We start from the raw sequence: 27,141 nt of genomic DNA, 5'->3' as shown, positions 1-27,141 counted from the left end.
TAGAAATAGGAGGTATGGGGAGGGGGAACATTGTGGTTTTATTTCATTTTTAACCCTTTCTTAAATCTGGAAATCACAGTGGTGCTAATGTGTCTAATGGATTCGGCCCTAGCAACAGTGTGAGAATGTGCAAAGAAACAGAAAAATGAAGGCAGATATTAACCTGCCAAGCCATTTACTCTCCCTTTTACTCCCTTAGAGACAGGGCCGGATTTAGATGAAAAGTACATTCCACTTATGAGGCCCTTTCACCTCCCATTTTTAAGTTTATAAATTACATGAGAGATAATAAAATACATCATTACTGTGATATATATCAATATGTTAAATGAAACATGTTGTTATTGGTACTAACCTTTATATGTGACACGAGAACACTTATTTGGACATTTATTCTCAGCACCATATATAGTACTTGTAACAATAACTCATCAAACATAACACACAACATTGCCCCTTCCTATGTCCATAGTGCCCCCAGTGCGTCCTCCCTCACCTCACTCCCCCTCCATTGCCCACCTGCCTCCCATCCCCCTTCCATTGAACACCCCCCATGCCATCCTGCCTGCCTGCCTTCCATTAAACCCCCACACCCCCCTCCAATGCCAGCCTGCCTGCCTCCCTTCCCCCTTCCACTGAACCCCCCCCCTGATGCCAGTCTGGGCCGCCCTGTCCTGACGGATCCACGTTTTGCCTCTCTCCCTGCGGGGCTGGGCTTTGCCCAGCTGTTTCTGGACTGATGTCTTTCCCTCCCCAATCTTCCTCCCAGGGCAAGAAAAAGAAAGGGAGAAGTCGAGTCGGCGCCCCGTTGCGGCCGGAGCCGGTTCCGATCCCAAAGCGTAGAATTTCTCCTTATTTTTGGTTCAGTGTTTTAGTGTTCACTGTTTTTAGAATAGTGTAATTTTAATTTTGCTAACAATTTGAATGTAGGCCCCTCTTGATCTTGAGGCCCTAGGCTGAAGCCTAGTTAGCCTATAGGAAAATCCAGCCCTGCTTAGAGATCTTATGTACGTGTCCCAAGCTTTCTTTAATTCTCAGATACAGTTTTCATCTTCACCACCTCCATGAATCCATCACCCTTTCCATGAAGAAGGGTTTCCTCAGGTTACTTGTGAGTCTGACCTCTTTCACCTTCTTCCTATGCCTCCTCATTCCAGAGTTTCCTTTCAACTGAAAGAGACTCACACTTCTTGTGTGTTTATCTGCATAGATATTTATAAGTCTCTATCACATCTCCCCTCTTCTGCCTTTCTTCCAAAGAAGAAGGTGTGAAGCTGTGCAGAGGTGGTTATCCCTTACCTGTGGGGCTGGGTGTACTGCAGCCAGGATACCAGGATTTTGATGGACTCTCTTGAGAACATGTGTGAGAGACATTACCCAAACCTCAGGAGAGTGTGTTTCTGTGCTTGCAGACAAACTGTATATTTGAAAGAGGGAACGAACTTTAGCTTTTCATTAAGATTTGACTTTGAGGAGTTGTTTTAAAAAAGGTTGACAAATGTTTCCAACAATGTGGACAAGTCTAATCCTGTGAAAATCCTTCCAGCTACCCGCGCTGTGCAGAGACTTTATCAAAGAGCTGGTGTTCTGTAAGAGGCAGTACACGTACGAGCTGAGCCAACTGTGTGGCATATGCAGTTGAAATCAATAATACTTAACTGTACTTTTATCATGCAGGGTCTCGCTTTCAGTGTGATGCTGTGACGCAGGCAGATGTGATTATTCTTGTCGATGGCTCTTGGAGCATTGGGCGTAATAATTTCAGACTTATTCGAGATTTCCTTGTGGGGTTGCTTGCACCATTTCATATCACTTCCAAGCACATCAGAATTGGTATGTGAGTGAGATCCAGGGTCACTGTTTACCAATTATCTCCTACCCTTCCCAAACCTATTATTAAATGCGATTTCCTTCCTCCATTCCTCCCCCCCTCCCCCAGGGTTGTCTCAGTACAGTGGGGACCCACGCACAGAGTGGAATCTCAGCACTTATCATACGAAGGAGGAAGTCTTAGAAGCAGTGAGAAATCTACGTTATAAAGGGGGGAACACATTCACAGGTACTGTAGACTATAAGTATTAACCCAGCACTGCTTGCTGTCTCTCTCTTTCGTCTTATCTTCTTTTTCATAGCTTGGTAATAGGGCTGCTTTCCAGTCACATAGTACTTCAGATTTGTAAGTACAGCCACCCCAAAGATGGATGGAGATGCTCAGTGCAACAGATGCTGAAGTGCAGCCTTGAGGCAACTCAGCCTGTGTGGTATCTGGCAGCAGGGCCAGTGCAGGGATATTGAGTGCCCTAGGTAAACCTCCAGCCTTGGTTTCCCCCTCAAAATGTTTGATAACTAAACTAACAGCGCTCTTCCGCAACAATTCTGTAAAATGCATAATTGGACATCATAATGGTATATTTTAAACTGTGTGTAATAATTATATTCTACACACAAATGTTTAATGGTGCTGTAAGTATAGTGAATGCTATTAAATATCTATGAAATCTCTGGGGGTGTATTATTATATAATATAAATAGGGACGGCCCTAAAATGAGGCCAACTGAGGCGGTGGTCTCAGGCGGCAATTTTGAGGGAGCGGCATCTTACTGCCAGCCAGCCTACCTGCTGGTCGGCTCTCTCTGCTGCTCCCCTTCCCGACATCTAATGCTTTCACCCTTCTCCCCCATAACTGGCATTTTTCCCATTCCACCTTCCCCCCCCCATCTACCTTTGATTTGTTGTAAAAGTTGCTGGGTGGCGGTAGCGATTCACAGAGCTACCCTCCTGCCGGTCCTAGTGTCTTCTCTCTACTGCGATCCGCCCTAGTGGAAACAGGAAGTTGTCAGAGAGGGCAGGCTGTAGTGCAAAAAAGATGCCTGGACCGGCAGCAGGGTAGCTCTGTGGATCACTACAGTGAGCAAGGGACATTGGACTGCACACTCATAAAGCTCAAGGTGTGAAAAATAATAAAAAAATGCAACATGGCACTAACGTAAAGTTACCAAAGTAATTTTATTGTGGTTATCTTCAATCATGACACCAAAAGAATACAGCATAATTGCATTATCAGTTACGTTAGTGGGAGATCGTTATAGTTGCCAAAATGCTGGCCTACTGATAACGAGCTCAGCTTAAGATCTCAAGACCCTCTATTATATACTTTTGGCTCAGTGTGACATCATCAGTTTCTCAACCAATAAAAATCAACCAAGGAGGTGTTTAAAATTAAACAAAGGAATTCTACGTTTAAAAGTTTCAGAACTCATATTTGTTCTGTCCACATTCATTTCTGAATATACATTATCCTTTTCACAAAGGTATATTAAGAGAAATCATTTGTTAAAAAGATGCTGAAATGTTCTCAGCCCTACAATGCTGAAAAGTTGTCAGCCTTAGAGGAAAGGAGAAAGTGCAGGAGAAGGCAATCAAAGAGAAGGAGGGGCTGTTCCCCCTAAGCTGACAGTTTCAAATTTCACCTACTCACACAGAAGCCTTTCTAACTTAACCATTTCCAGATGCTGTTTTAGGATTTCTTTAGGTTGCAAATATATATAATATGTTTTTTTCAAAACCCATTCTTTTGTTCAATACAGTCACCCAATCACTCCAGCACTTGCTTGGGCCCAAGCATTCCATACATTCATAACTTGATTAAATCATATTTAATACCTGTTATATCTTAGTTTGGGATATGAAATCTGATATACTTTTTCTAACCAGCCTGAGGCACATCTGGTATCAATTAACACCACGATGCTAAGAGCGGGAATCTCTCTGAACAGACTTGACAGAAAGTCACTGACACAAAATGGATTCCAAAGACAGAGAAGATATAGAAAAGACAAAGAATCCAAAATGGAGTCCATGTATACCCTGGTTTCCTTCATGATCTGGCCTAATAGCAAAGTACATAAAAAGAATATTATTATACTTTCCCTTATATTAATCTGTAGTGTGTTTTTCTGGCTTTAGCTTCATTCATATTCAGATTTGTATTCACCCGTCTTTTGTATGCTTCTATTGGGCGTGGCCTTAACTGACACACATGCTTGTATCTAACTAGAATTACCCAGAATCATACGAAAAACAGGCACTTAATACTGCACTATCATGTTCTGATATCCATTCCATTACCGTCCCATAAACATCACTCCCTACTGGCCATGAGCCACTACTCCTCATACAGCCACCAAGCAACTTTTGTGACAAATTGAAGGTAGATGTGGGGGTGGGGTGGAATGGGAAAAATGTTGTTTGGGGGGGAGAAGGATGAAAGCGGAAAGCCTAATAGTTGGGGCAACTCTTGTCCCACCCCCATTTTGGATGCTTGGGGTGGGAGTGGAGGGAGGGCACCAGCTCACAGCTCATCCCTCGCCTCAGGCAGCAGATTGCCTTGAGCTGCACCTGACTATAAACAATATATATTTAACGGAAATATAGCTGTGCACACACTATGATAAAAAGACTCCAGACCATACAAAACACCGCCCTCAGACTGATCTACTCACTCAGAAAATATGATCACATAACTACTGCCTTCTTAGACTCCCACTGGTTACCCATACAAGCACGAATTCAATTCAAATTCCACTGCCTATTATTCAAAGCGTTACATGGCTCTTCCCCTTCCTACCTAAACAACCGCTTAAACCAGATCTCCACCTCAAGACACAGAAGAACCCCAAACCCTTTTACTTTTCCCCCACTCAAAGGCACACTACGCAAGAAATTGTTTGACAACCTTCTGGCAACACAAGCAGCAAAACTCAACCATACCATCTCCAATCTGCTGATAACATCGGACGACTTCAAAACATTCCGAAAAGAAATCAAAACCCAGCTTTTCAAAAAATTCATCCAAATATCTTAACCATTCTCCACCTACCTCAAGATATTACTTCCCCAAATAACCCACCTAAACACCTTCCAAGCAAACAGACCCCAAAAATTAGATGGTAATCTTACCTACTCTAACTATATTCTCTTTGTCCATATCACACAGTTCGGCACTGTCATTTTACTATCCAACCCCTAATTCCCCTTAGGAATGTATCTAGCTATCTCTCTTCTGTCAAAAAAAAAAAAAAAAAAAAAATAAAAATTGTATCTTCACTGGAAAATGTCCAGTCAAATCTTTTGTAATCCGCCTTGAACTGCAAGGTATAGGCGGAATAGAAATCCGTAATGTAATGTAATGTAATGTAATATTCAATGGTGCTATATTACTACTACTACTACTTATCATTTCTGTAGCACTACTAGACATATTCAATAGCATTCACTATGCATAAAACACCATTAAACATTTGTGCATAGCTATAATAGTACATCAAAACACAGAGAGACAGTCCCTGCTCAAAAGAGCTTACAATCTAGTCAAGACAGACAAATTGGACAAGAAGGTGCATCAATACACAGTGCACAGGTGGGGGGAATTACAGAGGGAACAATAAGACATACATTGGTACTTAGCAGGTGGATTGGAGTTGAGAGTCCAAAATCCAGTTACTTTAGGTACTATACCATTTCAGATCTGGCTGGTTCTGGGCAATACAGATAACAAATCCCCAGGACACCCTTGGCACCCTAACCCAGAACTCCTTGAGGGGGTGTTCCCAAAAGTGTACCTGCAATCTGCAGTGATGTGGCTCCGGTGCAGTGTTGTAGGACGGACGGGACCAAGCTTGATTGATAGATGACACTGTAGTCCCCACGCTGCACAGAGACAAGGTCCTCTGCCTCAGGTGATGGCCAGAGAGCACTGTTGGAGAAGGCAGATTTAGATATCTTGAGCTGTACTATGCTATAAAAAGTTTTGTTTTATCACTATTTAAATATAATATCCTTTGGTCCCTATTACAGGAAACCCCAGAGAGTACAGGCAGGCTCCGTTTTATGAACATCCGACTTAAGTTGGACTCATACTTATGAACAGGGGTCCTGTTCTACCTTCGGTGTCCCATTGCGCCCCTCTCCTTCCCTCCTGAGTCCCAAAGCGTCCCTCTCCCTCCCTCCCGAGTCCCATTGCACTCCTCTCCCTCCCTCTCGAGTCCCAATGCGTCCCTCTCTCTCCCGAGTCCCAACGTGCCCCTCTCTCTCCCTCCCTCCTTCCATTCTGTGGCTAAAGTACATGCCTCCCTCTGGTGGGTGTTTACCTTCTGGCTGGCTCCCTCTTCCTTCCTGCTGCAGTCATTTCTTTGCACAAAGCCGCGGGTGGCAGGCTGACACACGTCCTGCAGCTGAGCTGGAAGTCTTCCCTTTGATGTTGGAGGAAGCTCCTCTGACATCAGAGGGAAGGCTTCTTACTCAGCTGCAGTACGTGCATAGGAGCCATCGCCCGGGCTTTCTGCAGAGAAACGACTGTGGCAGAAAGGAGGAGGGAGCCGGCCAGAAGGTAAACACCTGTCAGAGGGAGGTATGTATTTCAGGCACAGAACAGAGGAAGAGAGAGGGGCGTGTTGGGACTTGGGAGGGAGAGGGGTACAAACTTCGGACAAATGATGGAAGGAAGGAGGGAGGGGGGGCATGAACTTGGGACACAGAATAAAGGGAAGGAGGGAGAGGAGCATGATGGAAGAATAGTGGGAGTAAGGGAAAGAAATACTAAGGTGAGAGAGGGAATAGGAAGAGAGAATTGGGTGTTTGAGAGAGGGAGAGAGGGAAAGAGAGATGGCGCACATGGGAAGATGAATAAAGAGGAGAATTGTTGGGCTTAGGGTGGATGAGAGAATTATTGGACATGGTAGGAGAGGAGTGAGTTAGAGATGCATGGGGAAGAGAGAGATGAAAAGGAGTAATGTTGGATGTTGTGATGGAGAGGGAACAGTGAAATGAATGGAAAGGGATGCAAAAGGGGCCTCAAGGAGGTTGAGAAGGTGGGAAGAATACTAGGATCCGAGTTACATAGAAATTCAACTTAAGAATGGTTTAAAAAATGGAACCCGTTCTTAACCCGAGAACTTCCTGTAGTGTCCCTTTAGTGGTATATACCAGGTATTTTGTTGGTTGTTTGGAGTACATGAACTTTATGTTATTTGTGAGAGGAGACCCTAAACAAAGGATCCCAGAAAGGAAGGGGAGGAGTCACTGAAGTTACAGGTTACTTAGATTTGAGATCCAGTATGCTTTATGATCAGCTGAACTTTGGGGGAGGGGTGGGATTTCAGAGGGGACTGCAGCCCTATCTGGAATTTTGTGTTGCTAGCACCCAGTTGCTACTCCATATTACAGTTTTCCCCAGTTTTCTACATTTCTCATGATTTGTAATGTATCTACAGGAAGAGAGTATAGTGTTTTCTAAATCAAAAACACAGGGCCAGATGCACTAAAGTCAGTGATCCTCTAATGATTGTTGCTAAACCAGTTTGACTGGTTTAGCGACGATTGACTTTACTGACCCGATGCAGAAAACGGCTCACCGTGTGGTTTTCTGCACGATCACTTATTCTCCGATCCAACCATGCAAATAAGCTCATTAATATTGAAATGCCATGTAAACTAGCAGAGTGATTGATGCTCTAACATGGCTTCCCGATGCACAAAAAAGAGTGATTGCTTTTAACAATCCAAAAAAAGCAACTGGTCAAGACTAGTTGTTTACCTGTCTAACCATAGTAGAGAATGACAGGAGGACATATTTTTCCGCGTCCCTGGGGAACTCATTTTCCCATCCTGCCGAGTTCTTTTCCTGTCCCTGCCACATTCCTGCAAGCTCTGTCCTCATCTGCACAAGCCTCAAACACTTTAAAATCATAAGTGTTTGAGGATTGTGCAGTTAAGGCAGAGCTTACAGGAATGGGATAGGGACAGCGACAAAACTCATGGGGACGGGATGGGGAAATTGATTTCCTGCTAGGATAGGGACAAATTTGTTCCTGTGTCATTCACCAAACCATAGTTTAGCCCTTTTTTGATGCTGTGCGTGTTACACACACACAATATGTGCCCCATTAAAAAGAAAAAAAGCACCCCCTTCCCGCTGATGACAGCCCTACCTGACATCCCTCCCTGATCAACTGGCACCTGAAACTGATCCCCCCCCCACTGCAGTGAAAACAGCAGGAGGGATGCCCACTCCCTCCTGTCACCAGATGATCCCCCTGAACCCTACCCCGGTACCATTTTCCAAAGTTGGATGCAAGAAGGAAGCATGGTCCCTCCACCTTCAAGGCTCATCGATCCAAAATAGTGGGCCTTTCCTCCTCGATGCAACAGGATACACAGGGAGAGGCCCAAGGCCCTGATTGGCTCAGATGCCTAAGGCATCTCCCAAGGGGAGGGACCGTAGACATGTGAGCCAATCAGGGGAGCATTTTGTGCGCAGAAGGGAGTGGGTAACCCTCCTGACAATTTTCTCCCACACCAGGGAGAGGGGGGTCAGCATGGCAGGAGGGAAGTGGACATCTCTTCTGCCTATTTTCTCTCGGGGAGAGGGGGGAGTTGTCCTGGCAGGTGGGAGTGGGCATCCCTTCTGCCAATTTTCTCTTGGGCGGGGTGGGGTGGGGGTGTTCGGCATAGCAGGAGGGTAGTGGGTATCCCTCCTGCCAATTATCGCTGACACAAGAGGGGTTCGTTCCCCGGGGCTGGTTCGTCGGGGAGATGTCAAGGAGGACTTTCATTGTTGAGGGGGGGGGATTTTTTTCTTTGTCTTAATGGGGCAGATATTATGCATGTGTAACACACACAAAGCATCTGTGCCCATTAAAAAAAAAGAAAAAACGAATAGCTGAGTGGCAGGAGGCTGCTTTGGGGCTTTCCCTGCCTCTCAGCTGTTGGGGCTTCCCTTGCTGGCTCTGCGCATGTGTGAGTCGCTCTCACAGCAATCAATCGGACGAGAGAGTTGGGGAGTATGACAAACTTCTGCACAAACCATTTGCATGCAAAATTTTTAGTGCATCAATAGCACTTTAAGAATTGGCCAAAAATCAGATCAGAGCAGACCCACGTGGTCTTACCGATCCTGTTTGGTACTTCTAGGCCACAGTAAGTAAAAAGGGAAAATCTAATTATGCGTTTCGAACACAAGGTGTCATCTGGACTTGTGTCTAGCCACTTGCCACTAAAATTCTTTCCAAGATTACATTTCAGCAGGTACATTTCTCTAATCCAGTGGAACACTATAGGACTAAAAGTATTTTTCATGTATGGTGCTGATAAAATGTGAGAGTTTGTGTAACAAGGTGCAATCCTTAATATGTGAATAAAGAGGTGATCTCTCCTAATTTAGGGAGACAAGATGTGTGTGTGTTAAAATCAGTTTGCCATTTGAGTTTCAGGTTGTCATCTGCTAATCTCATGCTGTGCCATGGGCTTATCACCCATGTCATTTGAACTTGAGAGTTCCAGCCTATATTTGCTATCATCTGGTACTGATTTTAAAGAGAAGTAATGAATGAGTTTAGGGTGAGGCCACCCCAAATGATTCCCTTTATTATGCAAATCACTTTGTTCATTCATGTTCTGGTGGGAGAGTTAAGGGGGTGCATCTATTTCAAGTTTATTTCATTTCTTTGATTACTTCGCATAGTCCAAATCCAATGCGATTTACATAAGTTCAAAAATTGAATAAAATTTTAAAAACCGACAAACATAACATTCACTACTAATGCATTAATACATGTAAGGAGGGAAGCGGTTGACAGCAATTGACATAAATACAATTCTAAAAAAAATAAAACCAGGGGAGGGTCAAGACACTGAAGATTGGGGAACAGGTACCCGCTTAATTCTATTAGATCGTCTTCCTGAAGCTATTATAGGTTATAACAAATCTATTGGAAAGCGTCCTTGAATAGCCAGCTCTTTAGGAGAGTTTTAAACTTGCTCAGTGCTTTTTCTTCTCTTATATTAAATGGAAGTGAATTCCAGATTTGTGGTGCTGTGGCAGAAAAGATCATATCTCCCTTAGAATATATAACTTTTAAGGAAGGCACTATTGCAGAGCTTTCATACGCTGAGAGATTGGAGAAACTGGGACTCTTTTCCCTGGAGAAGAGGAGACTTAGAGGGGATATGATAGAGACTTACAAGATCTTGAAGGGCATAGAGAGAGTAGAGAGGGACAGATTCTTCAAACTTTAAAAAAAAAAAATAAAAGAACAAGAGGGCATTCGGAAAAGTTGAAAGGGGACAGATTCAAAACGAATGCTAGGAAGTTTTCTTTACCCAACATGTGGTGCACATCTGGAATGCACTTCCAGAGGACGTAATAGGGCAGAGTACGGTATTGGGGTTCAAGAAAGGACTGGACATTTTCCTACTAGAAAAGGGGATAGAAGGGTATAGATAGAAGAGTACTGTGCAGGTCCTGGACTTGTTGGGCCGTCATGTGAGCGGACTGCTGGGCGCGATGGACCTCGGGTCTGACCCAGCGGAGGCAATGCTTATGTTCTTATGTTCTTTATCTTCAGATCTTAAGGATTTTATGGGAGAGTATGGTATTAGATATGTTTCTAAAAATATGGGAGCTTTATTTATTAGTATTTTATATGTGAGTAAAGCTATTTTATAAATGATTCTGTGGTTTACTGGTAACCAGTGTTTTTCCTTTAGAAGTGGTGTAACATGATCAAATTTCCCAGAACTGCAAGCTGAGAGTTTTAAAATTCAGTTCTGTATACCAGTGTTTCTTTTTTGTTGTTGTTGTTCAATAATATTTATTAGAATTTTCAGAAAACATCATAATTCAGGGAATAAGTAACAGGAAGGAAAATATATGTTCTCGTGCAGGATTATTACAATGCAGATAAAGGGTGTGATAAAATTATCAGATGTATGATATCAAATGACTATACATTACGCAGAGTGACTATTATTAATTAATTGGTACAAAAGTCCAGAACTTTACTCCAAGTCTTATTGAAAGATGAGAAAGTATTCATTGTCGGGGCGACAGATTTTTCATATTTAACGTACAGAGAAACAGTATTCCACCACTCAGTATAGTTTAAAGTAGTAAAATCTTTCCAATGAGAAAGTCATTTTCACTGCTATTAAAAGAAGAGATTGTAATAGTTTATCTTCTTATTTATCCAGACTTGAGGACAGAACAGAGCCTCCTAAGATTATTATGTTAAAGGACAATTGTTCTTGTATTGACAAAATTTGACAAATAGTAGACCAGATTTTGGCCCAAAAAGATTTTAACAGTGTACAATGATATAACATGTGATCTAATATACCAATTTGGGCAGAGCAAGACCAACATAATTCTGAATTGAGTGGGGTAAGCTTAGATAATTTGTATGGGGTCCAATATGCCCTGTGATACAGAAAAAGAACCATTTGTTTGTGAGCAGCAGCCTGTAATGAACTAAAAGAATTGAGCCATATAGTTTCCCATCGTGCTGGGGGTTAATGAAAGCGAGAGGTCTGTGGACCAGACATCATATAGTGCTGTTGGGGAGGGGAATTTATGTTTCTTCAATAGTTTATACCAGGCAGTTGCTTCCCCCTTTTTTGAGTCTAAATAGAACACACCACAGTAGTATTGATGATACTTCATTCGATATGAGGTGTTTTTTCATGAAGGATTTAACTGATTGTTGTAATTGTAGCCATTGATAAAATTGACTAGATGGTATATGGAATTTGTCAGCTAAGTTAGCAAAACTCATCAACTTATTTTCAGTAAGTAATTGAGATATAGACCATAAACCGTTTTTGATCCACAATTTCCATTCAATATGTTTACCTTGGATTTGTACTTGTGGGTTGAGCCATATGGGAGAAGCTGTAGTAGAATTCCATTTATGATCTGCAATAGCGTCAGTTTCATTGATTGCAACCACAGTAGAAAATAATATGGGATTATTTCTAACAGAATTTGAAGACATGAAAGGTAAGTGACGTAGAAATTCTTTATTGTATAATTTATGTTCTAATTGTAACCAGGAAGGGAGCTGTTTATCATCTGGGGTTACAGCCATTGGGAGCCTTGTCTACATAAGAATGCTATGTGATATTCGTACATGCTGGGAAAGTTTACTCCTCTGTTGTTTTTTGTGCACTTTAACTTCTTGAGTGCGATGCGGGGAACTTTGTTGTTCCATAGAAATTTGGATAGAAGAGATTCGATTTTGGAGTAGGCTTTTAGTGGAAGTAAAAAGGGTATCATAGAAAGGATATATGTGATTTTAGGGGCCAAGACCATTTTGATAGAGTCCAATCTCCCCCACCAGGATAACTTCAGAGGGGACCATTGTAGAGCTGTAGACTTGATTAGGTGAATAATATGATCCAATAGTAAGGTACTAGTTTCTTCTATAGTAGTTGCAAACAAAATTCCCAAATATTTCAACTTGTTTGATGTATATTTTAAGACCAAAACGAGATATAAAGTCTCCACATGGATAGTCCGTCAGTGGCAATACCTCTGTCTTTGTACTATTTAGTTTATATATCCCGCTAGAGGCGCATAAGAGTCTATAGTGTTGATAATATGCGGTATTGAGTCCAACATAGCGTAGATTAACACATCGTCTGCATAAGCGGAGAGTTTGATCTCTAAATCTTCAATTTGTATTCCAATAATATCATTATTAGACGTCAATGCTATGAGGAGGGGTTCCAAAGCTATATTAAATAAAAGAGGAGACAACGGGCAGCCTTGTCTCGTCCTCCTCGATGGTATACCAGTGTTTCTAAACTTCTTCAGCCAAGTACCCCCTAAATCTATCAAATATCAACTGAGTACCCCCACCCAAGCTCCACCCCTGACCCCATCCCATAATAATAGTACTACTTGTAATGCAATTTCTTCCATTCATTTTTCATATATACACACAATACAACCTTATTAATACATAATGGTAACCACAAAATTAAAAAGAACCACAAAGCACACTAAGCAGAGAAAATGTTAATTATCATTTATATTTGTGGGTTTTTTTTTCAAGGAGGTCAAGGCAGATGACTTTAAAATATGTAATGTCACCTCAGTAACAACTATAGAAAAATAGACAAATATAGTGCAAAATATAGACAGCAGATATAAATTCTCAAAACTGACCACATTTCAATCACTAAATTGAAAATAAAATAATTTTTCTTATCTTTGTTGTCTGGTAATTTCACGAGTCTCTGGTTGCATTTCCTTCTGACTGTGTATCCAATATTTATTTCTTTCTGCTTCCTGCACGCTTCCTCTCATTCCCTTCCTCAACCAACATCTCTCTCAGTCCCTCCATAAATCCAGTTTTTCTTCCTCTCTACTCCACCCCTATTGGCAACATCTCTCTCTCTCACACTGTCCATCTGTCTTTCTCTCATTCCCTCCCTTGCTGCAAAGGGAGTGGGGAAAGAGAGAGAGATCCAGGTTGCATCTCTCCCACCCCCTCTACTACCACATCCAACATTTCTCCCTATCTCATTCTCCGTATCATGTGCAGCATTTTTCACCACTACCCAGCAGCCCCATGCCCATTTCTCCTTCTGTCACTCTTCTCCAGCACCATGTCACATCTCTCCCTCAATCACTATGTCCAAAATTCCTCCCCATGCATCCTCTTCAATCTGTCCCTCTGTTCTTTCTCCACCATCATATCCAACATTTATCCCTCTCATCCTTCTCTTCCCCATGCATCTCTACATCACTCTCTCTCTCTATGCCCAATTTTTCTTTCTTTCTTTTCCCATGTGCACCATCTCTCACCTTTCACTCACACACTCATACCCAACAATTCTCCCTTTCTATTCCTTCCCTCCCTCCTATGTCCCAAGTTAGTGCCCCCTTCCTCCCTCCCTTCTGTGTCCCATGTTCATGCCCCCTCCCTTTCTTCTGTGTTCCGAATTCGTGCCACCCTCCCTGCCTTCCAGCCTTTGTCCCAAAATCATGCCCCTCGCATGTCCCAACGTGCTCCTTCTCTCCCCCTCCTTTCTCCTTTTCTCCCATATCATGTCCCCTCTCTCCCTTACTTGCTCTCTCTAGGGCAGTACTCACTTCCTTCAGGGCCTTCCAGCTGGGCTGCTCCTTCTGCCTTCAGTGGCACTTGTTGTAGGGACACATGGACAGCGGCTCTTACATGCTGCACATGGCTGACCCACAAGCCTTCCCTCTGATGTCAGCTCTGACATCGGAGAGGCATCTGAGTCAGCCACATGCAATGTGAAAGAGTCGCTGACGCATCCCTACAACAAGTACCCTGAAGGCAGGAAGCAACAGCCTACCTGGAAGGAGGTAACTGAGATTCCCTGCTGACCTGGAAGGCTTTTCTCTAACATTAGCTCTGACATTGGAGGGAAGCCTTCTGGGTCTGATTCGGAGGACGAAGGTGGGCAAGAAGGAGGGCATGGGATCCCCAGCGATGGCTTCAGTGGAGGGGGGTGGGCAGGCAGGCAATAAGGAGGGCATGGCAGCCATTAAGGAGGAAAGGGACGGGAGACCCACGCAGTGTCGCGCACCCCCAACAAGTGGCTCCTTACCCCTAAGGGTATGCGTACAATGTGTTGAGAAATACTGATGTATACTGTGTAGTGGTGTAGGAAGGACAGCTTAGCATTCAGAGCTGCACAGAGTGTTTAGCAGTTGGAGTAAAAGCTCATGCACCTGGGTCTCCATGGGAACCACAGACTGCGTACAGGCAGTCAGGCACCTCTGGAAAAAGGTAGGGGCTCATGACAGGAGTTTCCAGCAGTTTCCAGAAGCCTAAGAAAAATTACAGAGAAATCAAGCCAGTTCCTGGACTTCCTAGAGAGGAGTTTTAAGGACTGCATCTGGACGGGAGATTTGTCTTTTGGTCAGAGCCTACCAACTGACCAGTGCAATTGGATTAGGAGAGGTTTGGCCCAACATCTGATCATTATAACTGGAGTTATGAAATTATAAATCATATCTGGGAGTAAAGGAGAGAAAGTATCTGTATATAGTTGGACTGTGTTCTGAAAGCAATTGTCCACTGTTCAAGGAAAGTGCCTCTGCTTATTTTACTCAGGAGAAGTAAAGTTGGATATTGTTTTGAACTTTACATCCTGATGTGGTCTATGGTCTACATAATTCAAAGAGAGTGTGGATAGTCTGGCACTTGCTTGCTGTAGAACTCCAGCTGATAAGTTGGTCCCGGCTCTGGTCCTAACAAATAAAATTAACTTTGTGTGCCCCTTGCCAACATCTGGAAGAAACAGGGGTTTACTTACAGTAATGAAATATTTGTTCTTACTACGATGCCTCCTGGTTGATCAAGTGATGATTAGAAATGTGCATTCTGTGGTCATTACTCTGATCTTGTGCTCTTCCCTTCTTTTGTAGGCCTTGCACTAACTCATGTGAAGGAAAAGATCATGCGATCAGAAGCTGGGACCCGATCTGGGGCAAACAAGATGCTTATTCTCTTGACAGATGGCAAATCCCAGGATGATGCCAACCCAGCTGCTCAAAGCCTGAAAAATGCGGGAATAGAGATTTTTGCGATTGGTAAGAACACAGCGCTTCTCCTACCTGGCTTCCATGATTACCTGAAGACAGTTTGGAAAGGATCACATCCTCACCCACTTGGGATGTGTATCTATTAGCATGCATTTGGTGTATTAGCATGCCTTAAAAATGTCAGAGTTTGTAAGATCGATTTCATATGCATTAAGCTATGAATTAACACATGCACAATTGATTTGCTCATGATAAAGGTTTTAATGCACATTATTTTTTAAAATCAAATCAAAAGTGTTAAATGAATTGAAAAATACTCACAAATTTGGAAAAATATCTGAGAATTGCCTAAAACCTTTCCTAGAACATCCTTAGCATCTGTGTGCCTTAACCTTGTAGGCCTCCTGTTATCAAATGATCATTTTTAGCACAAAAGCCATATACAACTGAAGGTCAGAGCCATAGCTCTGATCTTGTTTCAGACTGACTCCAGTAGTAAATCAAGTACCAGAATGAAGGGTAACCAAGACATGTTCTGATTAACATTTATGCCAATATTGAAAAGCAATTACACATTCACTTAGGCCAACAATTGCCCCATCTGTTGATTTTCCAAAAGAATATGAATAATATTGGGCTGTTTAAATTGCTAAACAACTAAATAGGTTCCATGTATTTTTGTGGTGGGTTAAGGAGGAGCCAGGGTGGGCTGAAAAATTGTCTGTTTATAGGAGCGATATTCAGCTGTTAAAGGGAAAAATTATTTATATATGGACAATGCTGGCAGATCCTCACTCTGTCCTTAACTCCGTTAACCTATACATATTGCAGCACTGTATATATGGATTAATCTGAAGGCTGGTGCCAGAGATTAACTTAAGCCACTGACCATGTCATTGACCCTCGGTTATTGTGCAAATTAATTTTTTTGAAATTATTGTTATTGCGAGCTCATAGCTAAAAAAACAATCATTCAATAAATGATACATCTTATAATTATAATTATGCAAGGACAACCATGACATATATAGCACGCCTGTATAAATAGAATATGCATCTCCCAAACACTGGAATATCTGCATGCATGACATAGATAGAAACTCTCATCACAATTTTTCTTACATGCTAACCCAACAACAAAAACAACACATACAACCCTCCCTTTCTTCTTCCCCCCCTTCTACTGCCTTAACCCAATAGCACCCCAACCCCTCCTCCCATTGCTAAGGAACCAGTTATTTATTTATTTATTCAACACAATACTATGTTGCTGATTAGTGAGAGTATTCCGGTATGGTTTCCTTATGGACTGAAACAGGGTCCATCGTTTTGAATCAGTATTGCCCACATTCCTCCGCTCATACAGCAACAAAGTAAATATGGAATCCAGAGGGTCTAAGAGTAGGATTGGCTGCATCTCTCCACTTATGTATTATCACTTGCATAGCTATAAGTAATGCCTTAACCAAGAACAATTCAAACCCTCTTGAGGTGCAGTTGCCAAATATTCTCCTCTGAAAAGTAAAACTTCAGGTTGGAAAGAAATAGATACTTTCACCAGATGTATCAGAAGGGCATGCAGTTGTGTGTTCAACATTGATGCAAATTTGGGCACTGCCAAAACATTTGTGCAAGCGTTGCCCAGGGTGCTTGGCATTTAGGGCAGCTACCATCCATTTGTAGCTGAGCTTTATGAGTTCTCCACGGGGATACATATACTCTCAACAGGGACTTATATATTCAAGTTCTCAAAGGATAGTACATATTGAGGATAGTACATAAGGGTTACTCAACAATGTATTCTTAAACATATTACTATCCAAAGGACAGCCAAAGTCTAATCCTCAATTTAAGGCTAGAATATCAAATGAAAGCTCAGGCATCAGTTCACCCAAATACTCATAATAGGTTGTCCACTTTTGTAGAATAGTCTTGCAATAATATAATTGTATTGCTCTGATACCGGAGATCCTTCTTTCATCTATATATTTGCATAATCTACTCTTTATGGGCAGAGTTAAGCACTTTCACAATAACAATCCGAGGCAGCCACCTGTAGTTCGCCCATGCAGTGTGCCCGCTCCAAACACACGTGGCCATATAGTGCTCCAGACAACAGTTCAGAAGTAAACCATGCCTCCAAAAGTTCAGCTCAGTGTCTATGATAGACTCAGGAAATCCAAGGAGTCTGATGATATTTCTCTTTGATCTATTTTCGAGGTCTTCCAATTTACTTTCATATATCGCATTTAGTTTTCTCATTTGCTGAAGTTCTGCTCTGATGGCACTCATGGAATTGCCACCATCCCATACTCTGTGTTCCAGTTCTGTGACTTTCCCATTAAAGCCCAAGAGGGTACTCGATAAGGTATGCAGAGTCTCATTTAAATTTTCCAGTTTCTGATCTTTCACTAGTACTGCATCTGTGAGCTTTTTAATAGGGTATCAGTGCGTTGGCCATCTTGGGATCTTTTTGTGGGACAAGCTTCGATTGCTCCTTCTCCATTTTAGTTGATTTGCTAACTATATCTCCCCCAGTTTTGATGAGAAATTTATCCATAAACTTCTTTCCAGATGAGTAGATGAATTGAAGATGATTAGAAAATCAGGCATCTATAGCAAGGATGTTAACACCAGGGAGAGCCAGGAGCTTGAGTAAAACACAGGCACTTGGCTCACTGTTATCACGTGACTCCCCTACTAAATTTAGTCTTTTATGGAGATGTTCAGAACAGGAACTGCTCTTCTGTCTATGAATGTAAGGGGAGTGGACTGGAAAGGTGCAAATGGATCTCCTCTACCCCTTCTTCCATGGCAGAGGTGCTAAACTGTGAATAGAGTTTATCTGGAGAGATCAGAGAATGTTGCTGTATTTCTTGATCACTTTTGAACCAGTCATCTGACCTGTTCTTTTCCCTTCTGCCTTTTGTGTTCTGTTCAGGGGTGAAGAATGCAGATGAAACAGAGCTCCGATTGATTGCTTCAGACCCCCCTGAGTTGACTGTCTATAATGTGCTAGATTTCCCCCTTCTAATTTCCCTTCTTCCCCGGCTCACCCGAGCACTCTGCAGCAGAATCAAAGAGAGGAGGAAGGTGGAAGGTCCAGGTAAGACTCACCTGTCCTGTATTAGAGACCAGAGCTCGTCCAAAGCTGGTACATTCCTGCTGGTTCCACATTTTTTGTGGCCTGACCTGAATATGCTGCTAGCCCAACTTTCGTGCAATTTCTTCTCAACTTGTTTTATGCTTGATTCCTGCTTCATGCCTAATTTTTGCAACACAGTTGTTCCTATTCTATCTGTGATTCCTGTTTCATTCCTATTCCTGCCCTTTTTCTGCCTTGACTCTCCATTCAGGGAAGGTCCTGAAACTGGGATACTGCAGGCATCAGTACTGGAGAGAAGGTAATTAAAGAGATGTTTACTGTTCCCAGGTTGTACATAAAGGAAACTTTTCTAAGAACACACAAGTTTGGCCATGTATTCCATTTTTGTTAGCCTTGGAATTAAACCTGCAGCCTCAAATCTGGACTTCTAATATGTATACAGTACTACCATTGATAAGATACACCTGTTGCTGATCTGGTAGACTTCAAGGGCAGGCTTCTCCCTCTGCCCTTTGTGGTCACATTCTGCAACTATGTAGCCTTATGGTTCAGCTACAAATCTCCAAGACTGAAGCCATGGGTTTAATTCCTGGGAAACCTTTACGAGCTGGAGAAGTGGAGAACCTACAAGGGAGTGATATGGAGGTGATTGCAGCAATGGAGCAGTACTTCAGTGATCAGACATCAGAGTATTTTTTTAGAAGGGTTACAGAAACTTCAGACACGAAATGCCAAATGTGTTGAACTTAGGGATAGAAACATATAACATCGGGATCTGGATGTGCCCCTTTGCTCCCTGACTAACCACCCCTACCCTACAAATGTTACCCTGATACACCTCCTACCTTTTAATAAAACACGACAACAACTTTGGGAATTAGCCGCAGCTCAGTTTATTAATAAAATTAACATATTATAATTTCCATCAAACAGTGATTAACATAAATCCAAGAGCTCCTCCCGAGCTACCCCAAAAACCAACTTTCAGTGCCCTCGACCCTGCCACTTCAACAAGGGTCAGAGGGGTGGCATGTCCCTCATGCCCCTTTATCCGGGTCACCTGACCCCCCGGGCACGGCACCCCGCCGGCCCACCGCTCATCACCCGATGAGCCCAAAGACCGAATAGCTCGGGAGATCCGCCCCCGAACTACTCCCAAGCACCAAAAACAAAGGGAGGGTGGGAGGGAAAAAACGCCCTGGAGGACCCAAACGGTTGAGTCCTCCACTGCCCCCTCCTTAAATCCCCTCGCCTCCGCACCTCCTCCGACACGCACCCAATCAACTTAAAAACTGGCTGTCGCCTTTTAACAGGCCAATCAGCCGTCGGGCGAATTGCACCGCCCCCCCCCGACCGCCCCGGCCGATGAGCAACACGGAGGCCCACCAGCCCCGTATTATATTTTGCCCATCGGCACGAGGCCTCGGGCTCCCATTAACATCGGGATCTGGATGTGCCCCTTTGCTCCCTGACTAACCACCCCTACCCTACAAATGTTACCCTGATACACCTCCTACGTTTTAATAAAACACGACAACAACTTTGGGAATTAGCCGCAGCTCAGTTTATTAATAAAATTAACATATTATAATTTCCATCAAACAGTGATTAACATAAATCCAAGAGCTCCTCCCGAGCTACCCCAAAAACCAACTTTCAGTGCCCTCGACCCTGCCACTTCAACAAGGGTCAGAGGGGTGGCATGTCCCTCATGCCCCTTTATCCGGGTCACCTGACCCCCCGGGCACGGCACCCCGCCGGCCCACCGCTCATCACCCGATGAGCCCAAAGACCGAATAGCTCGGGAGATCCGCCATAGGCCTGTGAACACACAGGCCCCCCCCCCCACCGGCAACAGAGCAGCGGCTAACCCAAACCCAAAACACGCTCGCAACCCACCGCAAAATCGTCCAAGAGCAGATCCCACCCAATGTCAGACAAATGCACTCTATCTGTGTGAAAGAGCCCTCCACAACCCACATCAACCCATCCATGTAACAGCTGCTCACCACCCTGCGACTCAACCCACTTCCCCACCTGACGGTTAAATTTAGACAAACCACGGGTCCACCGCCGGGACGCAAGACGCCGAGGACGTGGAATAACATCCGACCATAAAACACGCGTACCTGGAAACCAAGCAAAAAGAACCCGCAGATCATCCTTAATGATGTTAACTAACTGTCTAGCCGTCATAACATCAACATCGTTACCCCCCAAGTGAATAATGAGCACATCCGGACGACGAGGGCCAGCTCGCAAAGGTGACAATAACGGCAAAAGCTGATGCCATCTCATGCCACGCTGCCCCCACCAAGATACCCGCACACCCATATGACCAAGCCCAAGATGTCGACCTCCAGGGCGCAACAAAGCCCTCTCTCCAGCCCAATGCACAAAGGAATGTCCGATTATCCACACAGAACAGCTCCGACCAGCACCTGAAAAACAAAACAAATCAGCCACAAACAGAACAGACTCACCCCACGTCCCCAATACAATCACCGACCCACAGAACTACGCCCACGCCCCCTAGCCGAACACGACGGCCTAATGTATCCGCGGAAAGCCCCAGACACCCGTCGCCCCAACCGCCGGATACCCGCCTCCGACATACCAGCAGCACAAGCGCTGGTGGCGGCACCAATCCGAAAGGAGTGAGTGCCGTAGCTCCTAGGCTCCTCGCCGCAGCGTATCAAAGCAAGGCGCAGCACAGCCAAGAACTGAAACCTAGAGAGAGGGACCCCATCCACATGCACAAATAAGACAGGAGAAACCGCAACCCGCACCAGTAAAAAAGCCCTCAAACAAGACACTGGACAAGAAACACAACCATCCACCTGGCGGAGAACCAACCACTGGCCACGCCCGACCTGATCTGTCTTAGAGCTAGCCACACAGATTCTCGCCTCACTGGCGCCCAGCTCTACATGCTCAACCAACAAACCACGCCCCCTTGCCATATCGGCTGCACTAACTAACAATTCCCCCACGCGCAATGCCCCAAAAAACGCTAGAGAAAAAGCCGCCCGAAAAAGAACCGCCTCGTAAGGAGAGCGAGCCAAATCGGGCAATACTGACAAAAGTCGAACGAGCAAGTCATGCCGGATAGGCAAACGAGAATCCGGCCTAGGAGGGGCCACCCTTCCCAACGCACGCAGCAGGCGTTGGACAAGAAAACCCGAGGAAGGGCAATTCCAACCCAAAGCCCGACAGAAGAAGGCAAACCCCGCCAACCTCCCTTGCACTACCCGTCTAGACACCCCAGACCTGCCAGAATCCAGCACAAAATCCTCAAGAAAGGACTCGGCCACATCTCCTGGAACCCAACCCCTGCCGACCAAAAAGGTAAAGACCACACGGAACCCGGCTGAGTAATGCGACCAGGTAGTCGGTGCTACCGACAGGCGGAGCATTTCCCACACTCCTTCTCGACCAGGCTCCACAAATGCTCCGGCATCGCCAAACCGTCCTCCTGGGCCTCCGGCGCCAGACGACGAAACTGCGAAAAATGGAAACGAGAGAGAGCATCAGCTATGCCATTCTGCAGACCGGGCACATGCCGCGCTCGAATAAAAACATTAAGACGCAGGCAGCGCAAAACCAACGCTCTCACCAACACATTCACCGACAGGCAGTGCGCAACCTGTCTGTTGACCACCTCCACCACCCCCTGATTATCGCACCAAAACACTACCCGCCGATCCCTCAATTTGTCAGGCCACAATTCACAGGCCACAATGAACGGAAATAATTCCAAGAGCGTGACATTACGCGTGATACCCCGAGCAACCCAAAATTGGGGCCACCGCTCAGCACACCAGGCGCCCTGACAATAAAGGCCAAAGCCCACACCTCCAGCCGCGTCAGAAAACAGCTCCAAGTCCCCATTAGACACCTCCAGAGCCTGCATAGGCAAGCAGCCATTAAAGTCGCGCAAAAAACAAGACCACATGCGCAGATCCGCCCGCACCCCAGCCGATAGGCGCAAAAAATGATGCTTGTCCCGGACACCAGCCGTGGAAGCCGCCAACCGACGCGAAAAGGCACGACCCATGGGCAAAACCCGACAAGCAAAATTAAGAGAGCCAATTAAAGACTGAACCACGTGTAAGGTAGATTTTGGAGTAGACAACACTCGCTCAACAAGATCAAGCAATTGCCGGACCTTAACCGACGGCAAACGAGTCACCAACGCCTCGGAATCTAACTCAATCCCCAGAAAAACCAGAGACGAAACTGGACCCTCAGACTTGTCCTGCGCCAACGGAATCCCAAATTCCGCAGCCATTGCTTCAAAAACCCCCTTAAGACGCACACAATCATCAGAATCACCAGAGCCTATGAACAAAAAATCGTCAAGATAGTGAACCACGGCATCCAGCCCAGAACGCTGAACCACTACCCAATGCAGGAACGTGCTGAACATCTCAAAATAAGCACATGAGATAGAACAACCCATCGGCAAACAGCGATCATAAAAGTAAGCGCCCTCGAAACGAAACCCCAACAAAGGGTAAGACTGAGGATGGACCGGCAATAACCGGAAGGCCGATTGAATATCGACCTTCGCCAACAGAGCACCGCGGCCAGCCCTGAGAATAAGCCGCAAAGCACAATCAACTGAGGAATACCGCACGGTGCACAAATCCCGCGGGATACCGTCGTTCACAGAAAACCCAACAGGCCGAGATAAATTGTGGATAAGGCGGAACTTACCCGGTTCCTTCTTAGGAACAACCGCCAGCGGGGACACCATCATAACCGGAAACGGCCGCTCCCGAAAAGGACCGGTAATCCGCCCCAAACGCAATTCCTCCTCCAATTTGCTACGAACTACAGAACGTAAATGATGCACGGACGACGCATTCCGCGACCGAGCCCCCGACAACTCACCACGAAACGGTATCTCGAAACCCACGGAAAAACCACGCTCCAACAGAGTAGCTACCCTCAAAGGCCGGTAACGACGCAGCCACGGGCCTAAAACACCCACCAAAACCGGCGTCGGCACTGAACACAACATATCCCTATTTGCCGACCCCTGAAGCACCCCCAACCTGCTTCTTGGGACACTTAAGCAGGGAATGCGGCTGACCGCATTGGGAGCACGCATGACGAAACCTGCAGTCAGTGAAGGAGCAGCCCGACTTGTTGAATCTCCAACAGACGTCAGTAACTGCTCCCCCACCGGTCCCAACCCCCGCCCCGGACCGAAAGGGCCGCCCGCCGCCCGAAACACCCACAGGTATACGGCCCCCACTCACAGAGGCAACCCCACCCTTGGAGGACATATGTGTGAGCCACAGATTAACATCTTGCGTACCCCACGACATATGCGAGTTCTCCTCCATCTTATCCCTAAATGCCTCGTCATAGTTCAACCACGTCCATCCCCCAAAGCGCTGGTACGCGTCGAGCACCGAGTCAGCCTAGGATAACAACAGACCGTAATCACCAGGATGAGCACGCCCCCAAACACTAGCCAGCCGCATGAAAGAACGAATCCAATTAAGAATGGATCGCGCAACCGGAAAGATCTTGGAAGCGCCAGACTCCCGCTTTGACTTCTTACGACTCCGCCGATGCGCTCTGCCCTCCATAAGCCGAAAAATATCTATACAAGAACGGCGTCTGATTTTACGCCGTAAAGCCCTCGGCACCCGCTCCCAAAGTTCCGTCAGGGCCACCAAAGCTGGCACACCACGACCCTCACTCTGCGGAGCCATGCCACTACTCCCGGCCTGACCCACCTCCCCCACCGGCCCGGAAGCCGGGGAAGAGGAGGCAGACGACGAAGAGGACGCCGAGGAAGACTGACTAGACGAAGAAGAATCACGCCTGCGCCGTCGCTTCCCCCTACCCTTCTTTCGACATGCACTCCCCCCAGCAACCACAGCAGGCGCCACCTTACCCGAAGTGGAAGGTCCATCCACAGCAACAGAGGTGCCACAGGAAATAACTTCCGTCGACGCTCCTGATGGTCGCTCCTCAACAGTGACGCCACGGCCAGCAACCACCACATCAGACGAGGGACCAGCCGCGCCTCCGCCAGCAGAAGCCTCCCTCGCAGAAGCCGCTGATGCGCTCTCACTGTGTTGCCGCTCCGAAACAGAACCAAGGCAGCCCGTCGAGTGTCCTGGAGCGCCCCCGCCTGCATTCCACTGGGGCTCCGGCAGCACAAGCGGACTCTGTGGAGAGAAACCAAAACCAGGAAAAGAGCCCGGAAAACCGCCCCCAGGCGCCCCCCAACCAGCACTGCCAGACCCACTAGGTAACATACCCCCAGACCACCCAGGAGCAACCCCCCCGGCCCAGAATGGGGGAAACAAGGCAGGACTCCAACCCTGCTGCCCCGGACCCCACGGGAAGGAACCATAAGGAACCCCAAAATGTCCCGCAGAACCAGGACCCCACGCTCCAGCCCCCCAGCTCGTGGAAGGCATAGGCGCCGGTTGAAAAGGCCTCCCCTCTAATGTACCCGACCCCTCCACCCCCGACACCGGCACTGCACGAACCTCGGAAACACCAGGCAAGGATGGAGTCTGGGGAGCAACTACAGGCCCAGAAACCAAAACGGGATCCAGTGGGGAAGCCCTAACCCCGAATTCAGGAGCCTCAGAGCTGCGGCCCTCCGGCCTAGCAGGCTGCCGCCCGCTCGACTTGCCTGACCTACCCCCCCCACCAGATTTACCCGCCCCGGGACCCCGCGGCAAGACAACCCCAGACGATCCGACGCCCGCTGCGGGAGACCTCCCACCCAGCCGACCTGCAGCACCAGCGATCGCAATAGCCGAAAGCGCCTCACGCTTCGACCTGTGATCCGGCCTAACCTGCCCCGAAACGCCCGACGAACCCACCTGCTCCTCCGGGTCCTCGATAAGGGAATCGCCCGCCAGCAAAGAGATGTCGGCTTCATCCGACACCGGACCACCCGCAACCGCCGACCTCGCCGCCATGCCGCCGCCGCAACAGACACGCCGAAGAGGGGAAAAACGAAAAAACGCCCTGGAGGACCCAAACGGTTGAGTCCTCCACTGCCCCCTCCTTAAATCCCCTCGCCTCCGCACCTCCTCCGACACGCACCCAATCAACTTAAAAACTGGCTGTCGCCTTTTAACAGGCCAATCAGCCGTCGGGCGAATTGCACCGCCCCCCCCGACCGCCCCGGCCGATGAGCAACACGGAGGCCCACCAGCCCCGTATTATATTTTGCCCATCGGCACGAGGCCTCGGGCTCCCATGAAACATAGAAGATGACGGCAGAAAAGGGCTACAGCCCATCAAGTCTGCCCACTCTGCTTACCCACCCCCTGTCTATGCCCTAATGACCCAATTTCCTTATCTTGACACTCATAGGGATAAATATGTGGAATAACTTGTAAGTTTTATGACTCCACATCATTCCCTTCTTAGTTTGGCTGAGAACTTTTCAGCACTCCTTTGTATTTCTTAAGGCTGTTCTGGGACCTTCAGCATTGATTGTCTAGGTGGGCACTTCTGGAAGATGATAGAGACCACCCCCACCCCCCGAGGTGTCGAGCATTATCTCCTTTGGGGTAAACATCAAAGTTGCCAGTATGGTGCTTTAATTATTGCCCTTACAATGGAGAAAATCTTTTTGCTTTATTTTCCCCATGTTTGAGATTGGTACAGTTGCATTACCAGATACAGACTTCCTCCTGTGGTTTAACCTCTGCCTTTCCCAAATCACCATTGATAGGGTGTTGTACTCCTACTGTAAATGGGTAGTACTCATGGGTGTTACTCTAATACTTGTAGATGATCCTGCAAAAGCCTCACCTGTAAGCAGAGCCTCCCATCCCAGCCCAACAAACCTTGTTGTGTCAGAGGTGACCCCTTGGAGTATGCGTCTCAGCTGGACTTCACCAGCTCAGGAGGTTGAGAAGTTTAGGATAGTATATTATCCCTCACAAGGTGGCACATCCAGAGAGGTGAGTGACCAGAGGTTCTACTGCAGTGCCCCAGATGGAATTGAGATGTCTCCTAGATTTCTCCTATGGGAAAACTTTGTTTTATTAGTGTGGGAAAGCAGGTGGGGGGAGGGGAGGGGAGAATATCAGTAGTATTCTTTAAACTGTGACTTTCATTCATGGCAGACTCTACAATGCTTCAGCCAAAGAACTGCAAGAAATGTTCATGTAGTCACCTTTGAGGTAGCTGGAAATGATACTTTTATTAGCTTCTCCTTACACACCTCCACAAGAGCTCCATTCCTCAGATAAGTTGCTTTTATCTGTACCCTTCTCCTCCATTGCCCATTCCAGACTTTGTCCCTTTCATCTCTCTGCCCCGTACTCCTGGAACAAACTACCTGAGTCCGTGCGTCATGCCCTTCCCTTCCCTAGTTTAAAAGTAGGCTGAAAAACCACCTTTTTGAGATAGCCTTCAACTTATAACCCTAACCCCTCCCCCCACCTTGCCCTCTGCTCACCACTCTAGCCAGTAGTTTAACCATCCCCGCTAAGTGTAACCCCTACCCTTGCATACTGTTTTTCTGTCTTGGGGAGTTACAGCCTCCGCACCCTGAAGTTGTGGGTTCAAAGCCAAGCTGCTCCTTGTGACCCAAGGCAAGTCACCTAATCCCCCATTGCCCCAGGTACATTAGATAGAGTGTGAGCCCACAGGGACAGATAGGGAAAAATGCTTGAGTACCTG

At 46.1% G+C, this 27,141-nt stretch overlaps 1 protein-coding gene across 1 annotated transcript in view; it reads left to right on the top strand.

Annotated features, from left to right (window-relative positions):
- The window catches only part of COL20A1 (collagen type XX alpha 1 chain), a 182,464-nt gene that overhangs the window by 47,535 nt on the left and 107,788 nt on the right, over positions 1-27,141 (top strand). Inside the window, exons 7-12 of the mRNA XM_033914324.1 lie at positions 1,678-1,833; positions 1,940-2,059; positions 15,240-15,404; positions 18,298-18,462; positions 18,713-18,760; positions 26,245-26,417. Of these exons, the coding sequence (XP_033770215.1) occupies positions 1,678-1,833; positions 1,940-2,059; positions 15,240-15,404; positions 18,298-18,462; positions 18,713-18,760; positions 26,245-26,417 (827 nt within the window). The remainder of the gene's footprint in view (positions 1-1,677; positions 1,834-1,939; positions 2,060-15,239; positions 15,405-18,297; positions 18,463-18,712; positions 18,761-26,244; positions 26,418-27,141) is intronic.

The sequence above is a fragment of the Geotrypetes seraphini genome, chromosome 11 (assembly GCF_902459505.1).
Source record: "Geotrypetes seraphini chromosome 11, aGeoSer1.1, whole genome shotgun sequence".
NCBI classification, from domain to species: domain Eukaryota; kingdom Metazoa; phylum Chordata; class Amphibia; order Gymnophiona; family Dermophiidae; genus Geotrypetes; species Geotrypetes seraphini.
Note: the sequence above shows the minus strand (reverse complement) of the source record. Positions and strands in the feature narration are given on the sequence as shown.